At 45.7% G+C, this 13,167-nt stretch overlaps 1 protein-coding gene across 1 annotated transcript; it reads right to left on the bottom strand.

Moving 5' to 3' along the window:
* Window positions 1-1,816: 1,816 nt before the first annotated feature.
* LOC144132986 (mitochondrial import inner membrane translocase subunit TIM50-like) lies at window positions 1,817-8,845 on the bottom strand. Its single transcript, XM_077665757.1, has 9 exons — window positions 8,461-8,845; window positions 8,351-8,382; window positions 7,957-7,978; window positions 7,836-7,894; window positions 6,957-7,184; window positions 6,128-6,226; window positions 4,810-4,966; window positions 3,024-3,127; window positions 1,817-2,837 (listed from the first exon to the last, which is right to left on the bottom strand). The coding sequence occupies exons 1-9, from the start codon at window positions 8,825-8,827 to the stop codon at window positions 2,760-2,762; spliced, it is 1,146 nt and encodes a 381-aa protein (XP_077521883.1). The 5' UTR covers window positions 8,828-8,845; the 3' UTR covers window positions 1,817-2,759.
* Window positions 8,846-13,167: the final 4,322 nt, after the last annotated feature.

Raw genomic sequence — 13,167 nt, forward strand, 5'->3', positions numbered from 1 at the left:
CGCTTGTTAGCATTCATTATCATCAGCAGCAGACTGTGCACCAAAAGAAAGAGTGCATTTATTATGTGAAGGAAAAAATTGGGGGGTGGGAACTTTAGCTCCGCCTTAAGGGTATGATGCAATAGCCTAACGGGTCAAGTCCCATATATGCAGAAGGTCATTCTCTTACATTTATAGACCCCTGGGAGATCTCATACCCCTCCTGGCGCAGCGGTGCAGCGGATAAGTGATGCGCCACTGCCGTGCAATAGTAGGTGCTCCCAGCAGTGGGCTTTGTGCAGCCCGCTCTTTCCAAGCAACCAATCATTAGTATAACTGCCACCTACCATGGTGGGCAAGTTGTGATGATGGTGCAAGGTCACATGACCTAGGTGGCCCACCTGTCTCCTAGGTTGCTTGCTGGGGACCACCTGCCAGAGCCACGCCCGTGATTGTTAGCTCACAATGCCGACATCTAATTTTCTGGTGAATGGGGCCTTTAATGCTATCGCGTAAAAATTGCACTTTTTTACAGCCAATGTAGAGGGGTGCATTCGTTATGCGAGTAAATACAGTAATACCCTCACCCGACGGTGTTAATTCAGCACATGCACACTCGGACATTTAACAGCAGGCAGCTTTTGTGCATTCTTCCTTAATCAAAATGCATCCATGACAGCCAGGATTCGATCCCACATTTTCATGCTCAAGGTTGGGTCAAAGACCCATTTCCCAAGCATTTCACCCTAGATAAGCCGAGCACCAGACCAGGGGAAAGCTTGTACCCATTGTATCACCGGTGGGTACCTGGCGGCACTGGTGATCGAACCCCGCCTTAGCCAGCCACAGAATACAGTTGAACCCCGCTATAGTAAACCCAAATATAGTGAAGTGAAACTGCACTCCCCTTTTGCCTCTCATATTTTTTTTTTCATTTATAGTAGACTTCTCTTACAAAAAAAAATCGGCTATAATAATGAGCATCTTGCCGTGGCGACGAACTTGCAGCGAAATGATAAGATCACGGCACGCGTGAAGTTTAGGATCATGAGACCAATATTTGAAGGCAAATCTGCAAATGGATACCGAAGATGATAAGCGACGCTTTTTGAGATAACTTCGCCACCAAGCTCAAGAGCGCGAGGAGAAGCCAACTTTTTGAAGGTCCCGAGAGCAGTCAGGCAAAGCGCGGCGCGCACGGAAAAAAAAAAAAAAGTAAAGCTGGCTATGAGCAAGAAGGCGGCGCAGTTTGCTGAAAAAGGTAAGCTGGTCAAGGTGCAGTGAAGAGTAGAGAAGGGAAGAAACGAGGTGAACGTTCGCAGCACGGTAGCAGAGGCAGTTTTGCAGAGCTTGACTTAACCACCCGCGTTTCGTGATCATTGCCTTTTAAACGACGTTTGGTCTGCAGAAAACGACGCCGTGTTCACGCAGTTTTGATTTTTGCATGGAATTAAAGAGGCGTTATATTCGTTGACATGCTGCACTTGTGCAAACGTGGTACTTCCACAAGATATAAACAAAACAGAGCTTGAGAACCTAAAATATGACAATTGAAAATAAATAATTATCACATACAGGGTCAATATGAGCACGATGGAAGGTATTCCTCAGTGTTTCTTTTACAAACCAAGACTGTGTTTAGTAGGTAGCAAGAGAGCATCATCAGAGCTCTGCCACGATCAACAACTGATGCAAAAACCCTGACATAGTATAGATTTTGGCTGGTTCGAGTTACTGTGCCTTGGACGGGTTTTACTGTGCCAGGATGGTGGGTAAGGGCTGATGGATCCCATATCCAAAACTGGTCTTGCCTTGGTGAGCCACTAGTAGCACTGTCTGATGTATAACATGCACTTTATTTACATTTACGTACAAAGAAAGTTACCAATTCGTAAAGCTACTAGATTTATGCATTCATGCAAGTCGTAGCTTGTGAACAGCTTGGCCGTAAGAAATGCCTTGGAAATGTTTGTGGAAGCATGAAAACACATTACACAACACATCCCATCAAACTGCTGAATGTGTGGTGCTGACAGCTCTCACAACAATTTCATGGAAAACTTAAGACTACAGAACATCCAGTATCGCAATGTTAGCCCTTGGCATTAATGATGTAATAAGTGGCTGTAAAAGCTGATTTAAATGTACAGTGTGGTCAGACATTGTATGATAAGGAGTCTACAAACAATGGCATATTATATACGGCTCGTAGAACAGATCAAGAAATAACGGTCAGCACTCGCATAAGGAGGCCTGAATACTGGTTCTACTCCAGAGTGCATAGTTTTGATTCTGAGGCTGGAAATCTGAAACTCGTTTAATACTAAATTAACTTAAAAAGGAGCAGGCATAGACAGACACCCACAAAACTATTCAATGATTCAGTAACACAAGGGTGGCCTTTGGAGGTAGGGATCATTCTCCTAACAGATGAACGGTTTAATCTTCCGCAAGCATGAAAGAAAAAAAAGAGAATCGCACAATATTTTCTCCAGTGCCCACGGAACCCCTTCTTCATTCACGGTTAGCCCACAGGAGAAAACAATGCACAGTCTTCTTTCCCTGTCACAGAACACGCTTGAAATCCCTAGAATCTATGGTTATCAAAATCTACTTTCTTTGCAAGATGGCAGCCACACTGCTCCCAAAGTCCATTCGATGCAATATTTGGCGACAGCTGGCACCGTCATTGTCCACAGTCATCTGCAAATCGTCCACACAGTAGCAAGTGTTCGGTCTAAGGCCCAACTCTCTTTGTGACACAGTCTCTCGTCACTTGGTCAATGCCGCTTCCAAAGCCCCATGGCCCAGGAACGTTGGCTGGGGCCCGAATCCAAGGGCGGCTGTTGTTTCTCCTCCTGAAAGGTGCGAATTGGGACATTGCTACCACAGCTGCACCAAAATGCACAAAGGAGCTAGCAAAATCAAGAGGCAAATAATATCCACAGCAGCGAAACGTGTTCTCAGACTTGCTAAAAGTACAACACTTACTCCATGTTTCCAGCACTTATTCCTAGTTGCACATCCGACTGAGGAAGGCCTACCTGTAGTTTTCTTTGGTTCTCCTTAAAGGCCTCTAAGGGGTTGTCAAACTGGCTGTAGTATTCCAGAACTGTCCGCACGTCCTCCACCTCACTTGTAGCGATGGCTGGGCAAAACAAGAAAAGAAAGATGGAACAACAAAGCGACACATGAGCCTAAAAGTATAAAGCCAATCTGCATGTCTATTTTACAGCCTGATGAGAGACAGGCACACAGGCAGAGTGATCTCAACAACAAGAGCTGAGTTTTGAAATTACTACTACGGTCTTTCCCAGATATATCAAACCCACACATTGAATTATTGTTTATATCGAACAGTCAGAACATCCTCTTGAAAATCCTAAGCAAAAAATTTAGCAATGATTGCGGTATTTCCTAATGTGAAATTTTAGCATAGCTTGATTCTGCAATACATTGCAATACACAAGGCCTCTGAACTATCGCACTGAATGAACACTCCTCAGTGGTGCAGAGCAGTGCAGTGCAACCCTTGCCCAGTTGTGGCGTCCTCTACCGTGTTTGCTGCTCCCTGTGAGAATGCGTTGCAATGTGCTAGTCCCATTGCTCCAGGGAGGAATGCTGAAACCACAAAGGTGTGTCTTCGTTTGGAGCGGGCCACGAGGTACACGGCCCTCATATTCAGAGTAGCACGTGCCCGTCCTCCAGGTAAACAGCGTAGACTCCACAAACAGCACCCGCATGTGCTGGCTGACGATTCGACTGCGGATTCGCGGCTGATTCAGGCTGCGACTAGCAGTTCTATGGTAGATCTAGTGCTGACTGGAACATAATCAACAATGCAGCTGTGTGACATTTAAGGGGCCCGCAATCTTTGCGCAAGGAATCGCCTCATATTGGCAAGGCAGTGCGTCGTTTTTCACCAAGCCTCGAAAGTGTGCAACCTGAAACAGAGGGGTTGAGAAAGTATCTACTTACTACCGCAACACCGCAGCTGCCTATGTGCACGTGGTTAAGGTGCATATTCTAAGCATGTCGGCTACCTGTAAATGTGTTTAGGAAGTCATTACCCAACAATCCGAGCAAACTGAGCGGGATCCCTCTTGCCTGCCTGATCCCTCTTGCCTGCCTCCGCTGTACCCTCCTCTTCCCATTTCAAGCTAGAAAATTGAAAATTGGTTTTTGGGGAAAGGAAATGGCGCAGTATCTGTCTCACATGGCCCACACATGAACCCGGCTTTAAGGGAAGGGATAAAGGAGGGAGTGAAAGAAGAAAGGAAGAAAGAGGAGCCGTAGTGGAGGGCTCCAGAATAATTTCGACCACCTGGGGATCTTTAACACCTAGCAAGCAGTGTGCTGCCAATACGCCAGCGGGCGGCACTTTGTTGCAACGTGTTTGCACTGCACTCTTGCTTTTAGGTTTCAGATAAGTTATCTACTGCTATGTTTTGTACATTGAATTATCAATATTTGGGATCCCCTTCAAGTTAGATATATCCAGAATCTGCTGTAGTTTCTTCGCCTTGGTCAGTGCAGCTGATGTTTTGCTACAATTATCAAAACTGTGACATGTTGTTCACTCAAAGAATCAGCAGAAATCACTTTTCAGCAACCAGAGCGGCAACTTTAAACTACAGTAAAACCTAATCAATTTTCAATGTGCCCAGTCGACACACCACCAAGCATCATCAATTGGCCACATCCATGCATGGCTTGCATCGGCAAAGAAAAATGTGCATGCATAACAGAAGTCCACACTCTACAAAAGGCCTAATATATTGTGGCAATGATGAAGGTACAAGACGGTAAGGAAATGTGTCAAGCACTCACTGCGCAGGAATTGAGCCAAGTCGATGAGCGTGCGATCGTCGTCGCTGCCGTCCCATTTTGGAAGCCGCAAGGCATTGCGTGGCTGGAGGGAACTAGCCTCGGCGCTCCAATCCACCAAGATCACACGCGAGAGGTCTCGGTTAAGGCAAGAGAGGTCCTGCAGGACACAGGTCGCATTCTTATCAGTAACCCTGCCCACTTAACTTATGCAGCGAGCCAGGAGGCCCTGCTCAGTCAGTCAGTTGCAAAGAAACCACTCAGGTGGCCATGCTAATAGCCAGTGCTTTCGTACAGTTGCAAGCAGCCATTTGCCCGGCGAAATGAACACGAAGTATAAAAAAATGCAATGCGCCTCAAATGAGTCAGCTTACATGTTTATGACAGGTGGTAATGCAAACAACCGAGTCTTATCCCACTCTGTTGTCCCTTGTACAAATATCTAAGTCTAAATTTGGCAAATTTCGGTTTATCAGTTTATAACCTAACGCTTGCTCCATGAATCCTCCCATCCTTCTAGTAGCTGAATATTGTACCTATAAGTACACCACTGTAACATGCTTCATTTCAACTAATTACATCGCCTCTAATCTTCGAGGAAGAGTAGTAAGCAAGACAGAATTTGAGTTTTCTGCAGTTTTTAAGATACGGCCCTTCATGTTCAGGTTTCTCTACTCTCTTTTTCAACTCATGGGGGGTTGGGGGGGGAGGTAGAAATCGGGGACTGCTTCCCGAGTTCAAATTCAAGCGATAAAAGAGGCTTAAATATCCTCAGCTACCTGAAAACATTGCTCTAAAGACACTACAAGACAACTAGTATTCATGCAATGCCTTCAGCTTTGTACACTGACAAACTACACTTCAAAAGAAGCCTTTTCGGTCAGAAATTGGGTTTAATGCAGTTTTAACACCTTCGCTCACGGCGCAATTGGATGACATCAAAATGAAATGAACTTGTGAATTGCGGGGGTTAGCACCCTAAAGCAACACGTGCTATGAGGGAAGCCGTAGCGCAGGACTCCAGATTATTTTAAACCACGTGGGGTTCTTTAATGCATGTTCACATTGCATAGCACTCATGTGCTGATTTGAACCAAAATCGAAGGCCCCTACCTCAAGAGAGTTTCACAGCAGTTTCACAATCTGCACACAAGTACCCAGTAGGAAACTTGAGCAGATTGTTGGTGATTCAAGGAAGAAGGCCATGACAAGTATTGGAAAAGAAAACATGTTGACATTGCTACTGGTGCTCAGCTGGAGGAGAGCACTGGAAAAGCCGAACAGCCCTATTTCAAAACATGAATGTTTGTGCAGGACTTGCCTTGACATGATGTCCACCTGTATATCGGGTGGCGTCGCGGAAGAGCCGGTACATGATGTAGCCCTGAGGGTCCAGGGTGTCCAGTATTGGGTATGCAGTCTGCATGCAAGATGCCAAATGATGTGGCAAAGGCAGCGAGGCATGTAGCTACACTCACATCTTTTCTCTGGCTAAAGGCAAGAGGCAGAATGTCATGCTGAATTTATCCCAAGCGACAAAACTACCTGTTGTCAAAGAGTAACTATCAAACTGCAAAACTCGAAATCATTGTTCCATCTCTCTCATTCAAGACTGCTTTTGAAAAAATGGTCCAGACTGACTATCAAGTGACAAAAAGCTACATGCAGAAACTAGCCCTTCATGTAAAAAAAAAACCAAAACACTTATGCTAAGAAGGCTGTCAAAGTATTAATAATAAAGAAGACAATTCACACCACCTATTTGTCTTAGGAAATGCAAGAATGTCAGCACACAGCTGTAATCAAAGAATGTGCCGTAATCAAAGAACGTCACAGCCTAGGCAGGTCTCAAAACTATCTTCCTCATTCAGGTTGAATGCTGCACTAACCATACTTTACTAAACCAACTCACAGGCCGTTTGCTCTCCCCTCTTCCTTGTTTCCACCACACGGCAGTGTCTGCTCTAAATCCCAGCTCGATTACATGAAAAACAAAGGTCACTCATGTGAGCGCCCACTCCCTATAGAATACATGTACGACATTCTCAGTCGTATAGGTGAACGTGACTGTTCCTGATTACAATAACTGAGCCACCGCTGTGGCAGCCGGCAAAGCAATGCACGGAGCACGGTGGCCATTGCATACTCACAAATCCCTGCTCCGAGGTGTAGACGACCACCTCAAAGAGTGGTGGTCCGACCTGTTGCAAGAAAAGGTTCACCCCGGGCCGCTTCTTGAAACGCCAGCCAGTCTGGTACGTCCAGTCCGGGTGCACGAGCACCCCAGTCATTTCCAGCACTAGTGTATATGGTGGCTGGTAGTACGGCTCCGTCAGGGGGTCTGGAAGGAGCTTCTCACGGGACGGGTCCTTGATCATCTGCGCACGGGAGATCACTGTCACCATTGGCCGAGTTGCATTCACTGCACAATGAAAGGGCCTCTCCCGATGACACCTCATCGTCTCAACAACAGGCCAAGGGGTCTTTTACTTTTGTTGACCGCCACTGTGAATGGTTTAAACAGCACTTTATTAGTTAATTACCACATCACAAACACAAGTACACAGACAGCCTAACAGTACTGGCAAACACTGCTTACAAACACGTCTCACAGCGCTGCAGCAGCTAACCAATTGGCCTGCTCTGTGCTAAGTAGTCCAGTAGACACACATGTGCTTACGCCAGTTAGAGAACTGAACCTAAATCAACAATTATGTTTAATGACACGAATATGTAAAGACCAATTTCAGTAAGCCACAACACTTTTCCAAGCTAACATTCCATGCAGTGCTGCAAAGGGGCATACATCTGAATGTTTTCGCACTCGCATGCCTCGTTAGTGAGGCCAAGACATGAATGAAGAGAAACTTTAGTTGTCCCCAGCGAAATTTTTGCACTCGCATCTTGATCACAATTCTTGCATACGCAGGCAAAATTATTAGTCAGGTTATGCGCAGGTTATATGCTTGATTACTTAAGTTTTGCGCTCTGCTGATTTATTATATAACACAATCGGAGGAGTTCCTTACCTTATTATATAGCTGAAGCTCCTTGTAAGTTCTGTACAGGTGAGCTTTCCAGCGAGGCACTGAAAGGCGCCAGTAAATCAGTGCCGTCCGCATTCAAAATACTCACCTCGTGCCCACTTACTGTGGCTGAATTCATCTTTGAGCTGAAACCAAATGATAACCACAGGTTAAGGGACCAAGAATCAACAGACGCGTTTTTGCTAGTACAGTCAGGCTAACTGGTGCTCATGCTACACGCGAAAAAGCTTGCAAAAAGCATCGAAAGGAAAGTACGGATGTACTTTTATCGAATAGGCACCGATTACCAATTGGCGAATGTACCGATCAGGCAGCAGTACCAGTACTGCGGAAACGCATATCCTTTTCCGGAGGTGGATGTGATGTTTGCACAATCCTGATCGCTCGCACTTTAAACAAACGCTAACGAACGCACATAAACAGAGAAACATCTACACTAAACGAAGCCAGCAATCCGTTTTGCCTGCGATCTCTGGGACGCTATGAAATCGGCTCACCTCGTTGCCATGCTCGTCCAGTGGAGGTGCACCTGCAAAGTAACAACAATAGATGACACCCGACTCAACGTTGACCCGACTCGCGTTTCCTGCCGCCGCAAAATACGCACCCCATGTGACAACAAGGAAGCCTCCGACACCGGTGAACATTGCGCCGAATGCCACAAAGGTGTACTTCATCGCCCGTTGTGAAAACTGGTCGGCCGAGTGGCCTGAAGCACCGCTGCTGGCACCACCGCCGGTACCGCTGCTGGCACCACCGCCGGTACCGCTGCCGGCACCTGAGTCGGCGAGACGGCGTCGCGCTGAGGGACTGGTGTCCCACTGCTTGCGAAGCGTAGACCATCGCTGCGGTTGCCTCGACACCGGCAACCACGAAGACAAGTTTCTCAATAATGACGGTCCATTCTGAGAGGGTTGTAAAAGTTTGGGTCTCAGACCATGCCACAAACACATGCACGCTCGACCCACCGCCATTTTGCACCTGTGGATTGGATTGGCTTGTTCTGCCTGCCGGCGGCTTTTCGAAAGCAGAACTGGGGCGGTCCAAAATTTCCAGCCTCTTCCGAACTATCCGAACGAAACCCCAGGAACGGGTCAAAACGCTTCACAGAAGTGCAACGAACTCGAATATTCTAGTTCACTGACACTGAAGCCGGATGACTATGTACGTATCCGTTGCCGGCAAGCGTAGCGCTTGGGCAAGGTGAACTTGTGGGATTTGCGCGAAAAACCGCCTTTAATACTCAGCCGCGCAGGATTAGATTTTTAAGAATGAAATGCTTTTATCTTCCATCCTCGGCAAATTAAGGCGACTATTTCCCGGAAAGTATGGCCATCCTGCGATAGAACATGCGGTCGAGCATGCGGTCCAACATGACGCTGAACTTACCCGAAAACTTCAGCGGCTTTCCCACGTCCGCATCAGACATGGATGCGATGCTATTTTGGGGCGTTCTCGGGCGAACTGGTAAGAAATGGAACTCCATTTTTTAAAATGGCACTTCGTTGCATGCTGTCAAACTTTCTTAGCTAACATTAATTTATCCATGGTATTGGTAATGAAACGTATGTACGGCTTCAAAAATTGCAAAAATTAAAATTTTTATGACAGTCAGAAATGACATTGCACTAGTTTCACCGTATTAGAACTCAGAAAAGGCTTCTTTCTAACGCTAACTTCTCAGGTACCACGCGCTGTAAGCGTTGAGGACACTTCCTGAGCCTTCAAAAAGGGCCCTTTTTTTTGTAAACCTGCACTTCAAGGTTACTTTTTCTCCACTCAGCTTCATCAACGCGATTGTATTTATAGCGACAGCTGGTGATGGCATGCTCCCTAGATTTCGGGGCGCCGTCAGCGTAGTGGCACCCGTGCGGAGGAGTGAGAGGAGGTGTACGGGCGACAACAAAAATGAAGTGGAGAAAGGGGCGCGCGTAGGCAGAGGAAGGAAGTGGCGAGGGTTGAACCGAGCGTGGTCATGGTCGAACTCTACAAAAGGCTGCTTCACCCGCCATCGCGTCCATACCAGTCCGAGGCGTGACGTGTGGCCAGAGGAGCGAGCAGCTGTGGCGCAGCTGCTCGCTGTGTTACTGATCGAAGCGAGCTGCTTGGTTTTAGGCGCATCGTTCCATGTGATGACTTGATGCACTAGAAGTATAAAAACTTCGCAGGACGTGTGCCACTGTGTAAAACGAATTTCGGCGACAGGCAGCAGAGGCCACACGTCAGAGACGTGTGCGACGTAAGGGGCATCCTTCTGATCATGGAATACTGCGCGCTGCTACGAAATAACTCAAACGACGAGACAAAAAAAACAAACACATACATACAAGGCGTTCCTTGCCGTTTGTGTTGTTTCGTAGTAGAGTGCAGTACTCCATGATGCAAAAACCGACTAGCCCCTGTTTTAGCTTTGTATGCTTCTCATAGTGAGGCGGCCACACCGTTTCCAACTTTATGTATATAAACGACTGGTTGAATAAACCCACTGGTGTTTGCTTCATTTGCTCACAGTCTGTCGTGTCCTGAGCGCGACACGCGGAGATGCAACGGCTCATGATTTAAAATAAATTAGATTACGTGGTCATGATGAGTGTAGCAGCCACGCGAAGCCAGAAGAGTAGGGATTCTGGCTTGTTGGTAAGACAGAAGGGCGAAGGCAAAGAAACGGTCAGGACGAGAGCTAACTTTAAACAATCCATTTATTTTTTGTGCATTTGCGCTATATCCTCGCGGTATTGACTGCGCGAATAATAATAATAATAATAATAATAATAATAATAATAATAATAATAATAATAATAATAATAATAATAATAATAATAATAATAATAATAATAATAATAATAATAATAATAATAATAATAATAATAATAATAATAATAATAATAATAATAATAATAATAATAATAATAATAATAATAATGATAATAATAATAATAATAATAATAATAGGTTTTTGGGGATGGAAGTGGCGCAGTATCGGTCTGATATATCGTTAAACGCCTGAACCGCGCCGTAAGGGAAGGGATAAAGGAAGGAGTGAAAGAAGAAAGGAAGAAAGAGGTGCCGTAGTGGAGGGCTCCGGAATAATTTCGGCCACCTGGGGATCTTTAACGTGCACTGACATCGCACAGCACACGGCCGCCTTAGCGTTTTGCCTCCATAAAAACGCAGCCGCCACGGTCGAGTTCGAACCCGGGAACTCCGGATCAGTAACCGAGCGCCCTAATCACTGAGCCACCGCGGCGGTACTACGCGAGGCCCATTCCCTATATTCTTGACTGAAATTTGTGTTTGAGCTGCTTGGTTCACACTTGAATCATATGACGGCAGCTCAAAAAACGACTCGGAACACAGAAGTAACACTGAAGACAGAACGGGCGCTTCGACAACATTCAATGTATGGTCATTACGATCCACGCGCGCTACATCAACCGTGACCGTGTCATCCGGTTGCCTTCCGATATTGAGCTGTCGCTGAAATTCGCGGTACAGACTAGCAACCGTCCTGCGAAGTTTTTCCTCACCACTGCCAAAATTGTTCCAATTAAAGTCAATTGCACTCAGTTCCTAGCTGTCAGAAAGCCATGCCTTGAAATTAATCGGTTTATTATTGAGGAAAAATAACTTACAAATTAATCGAGACCGAAAAAGCAGACAGAAACTAGCGCTACGCTGTGACCCAGCCACTCGGCTGGAATGTGTCGGAAAGATAGCTTCTCCTCACTAAAAATCTTATAAAGGAGAAGCAAGCTTTACAGTACACAATGAGGCGAATTTATTTTTAGCAATCAAACGGACGCTTCTCTCGATTCAGCAGCACCGGGGTTTTCACAAACTGAAGCTAGCTACATCATTGCTTTTTCTTGTAACTGACGCTTTCGCCGTGCGGGAGTCGATTCTCACCCTGCATGAAAATGCTAGCGACGTTCCCGATATTTGCAGCAAATCAAGTATCCCTAGCAGCAATTTGTCAGTTGTACTCTTTAGTTTGGAGTTGATTTTATGCCAATGATGCTTTTTTTATTGCTTTCTTGCTTAAGGCCCTATCTATTTTATGGTTTCTGTGGATTTCACAGTTGCTGGCCAGATGTCGCCACATGTGCTGTTGGTAACCCCGGCAGTATGGGACAACCTTCTCCGACATCCCTGTGCTCTGAGGTTTTCTTCGTATATTATTGCCGGAAACATTAATTATCTTACAATCATTGTAAAGCTTCTGATAGCACTGCAAGAAATGCAATTACGCGGGGGAAAAAATCTGACGTGAGAAGTGACGTACATGTCGCTCATGCATTCTTGAAAACAAGTGGTTAAAATGGATTGAAATCTATTTCAAGCAGCGGCAAACAGCAGTTGACCTAACAGCATACTTCTCTGACGTCGACGTATCGCACATGCGTGGAAAAACATGCTTAATGCGAGCTGAGTCTAGGAATTAAGGTTCTCGTTCTTTACCCTTCTTCATGCAGAGAAATCTCGTCGTTTCTTCGGAATAAGCCACCTGTTAATATTATGTGATTTATGGTATTGAATCGTCTCCGTGGATTTATTGAACCCTATGAATTGCCGTTGGAAATTCCGAACACCAGCATCGCTCAAAATTTGTATCAGGTTTGCATTTTTATCGCGACAGCATTAAGGGTCTCGTGCCGCAGAAAATCCGGTGGCGTCGTCGTCTTTGGCCGTGAGCGAAAATCCTGATGGAAGCAAAGAGTTAATAAAATTCAGCTGAAAACAAAATTGAATTTACTAGGGTTTGGATGGGAAATTAACCCAGGACCTTCGGATTGCGAGACGGGCACAACTGCCCATAGGTCACAAAAGCTCGTAAAGCTGAATAAAGGGGGATCTAGTGAATGCGTTGTGGTCTTTGACTTGGTAAAGTGCCTTAGAGACATGTACCGGTGCGTACATAAGTAATTATGAGTATTTCAATTAAGAATTAGGTAACCGAGTAAGCGATGCGAACGGGGCCCGATAACGCTATCGCGTTCGCGTTAAGGCGAAGCTTAACGCCCCAATCTCGGTCGTTTCACAGCTCACCTTACCTTGGTTCCCTGTCGCCTCCGTGTTGACTCTACGCTGTCTCTCCTTATCTCTACAAAGTGTTGATTTGTCTTCTGTGCACCCATAATTTTCGATTGAATCTCAGCCGTAAACCATTCAAATTTAGCGACTTGTTACTATATTTTGGTTATCAAAGTTAGAAAAAATTACACATTCGCTGTACTTGAGGCATGCCAGCAGTACCTATAGACATTTAGTTGGTATTTACTATGCTCGGCAAAAGACAAGGACAGAGAGACCCAGT

The sequence above is a fragment of the Amblyomma americanum genome, chromosome 5 (assembly GCF_052857255.1).
Source record: "Amblyomma americanum isolate KBUSLIRL-KWMA chromosome 5, ASM5285725v1, whole genome shotgun sequence".
NCBI classification, from domain to species: domain Eukaryota; kingdom Metazoa; phylum Arthropoda; class Arachnida; order Ixodida; family Ixodidae; genus Amblyomma; species Amblyomma americanum.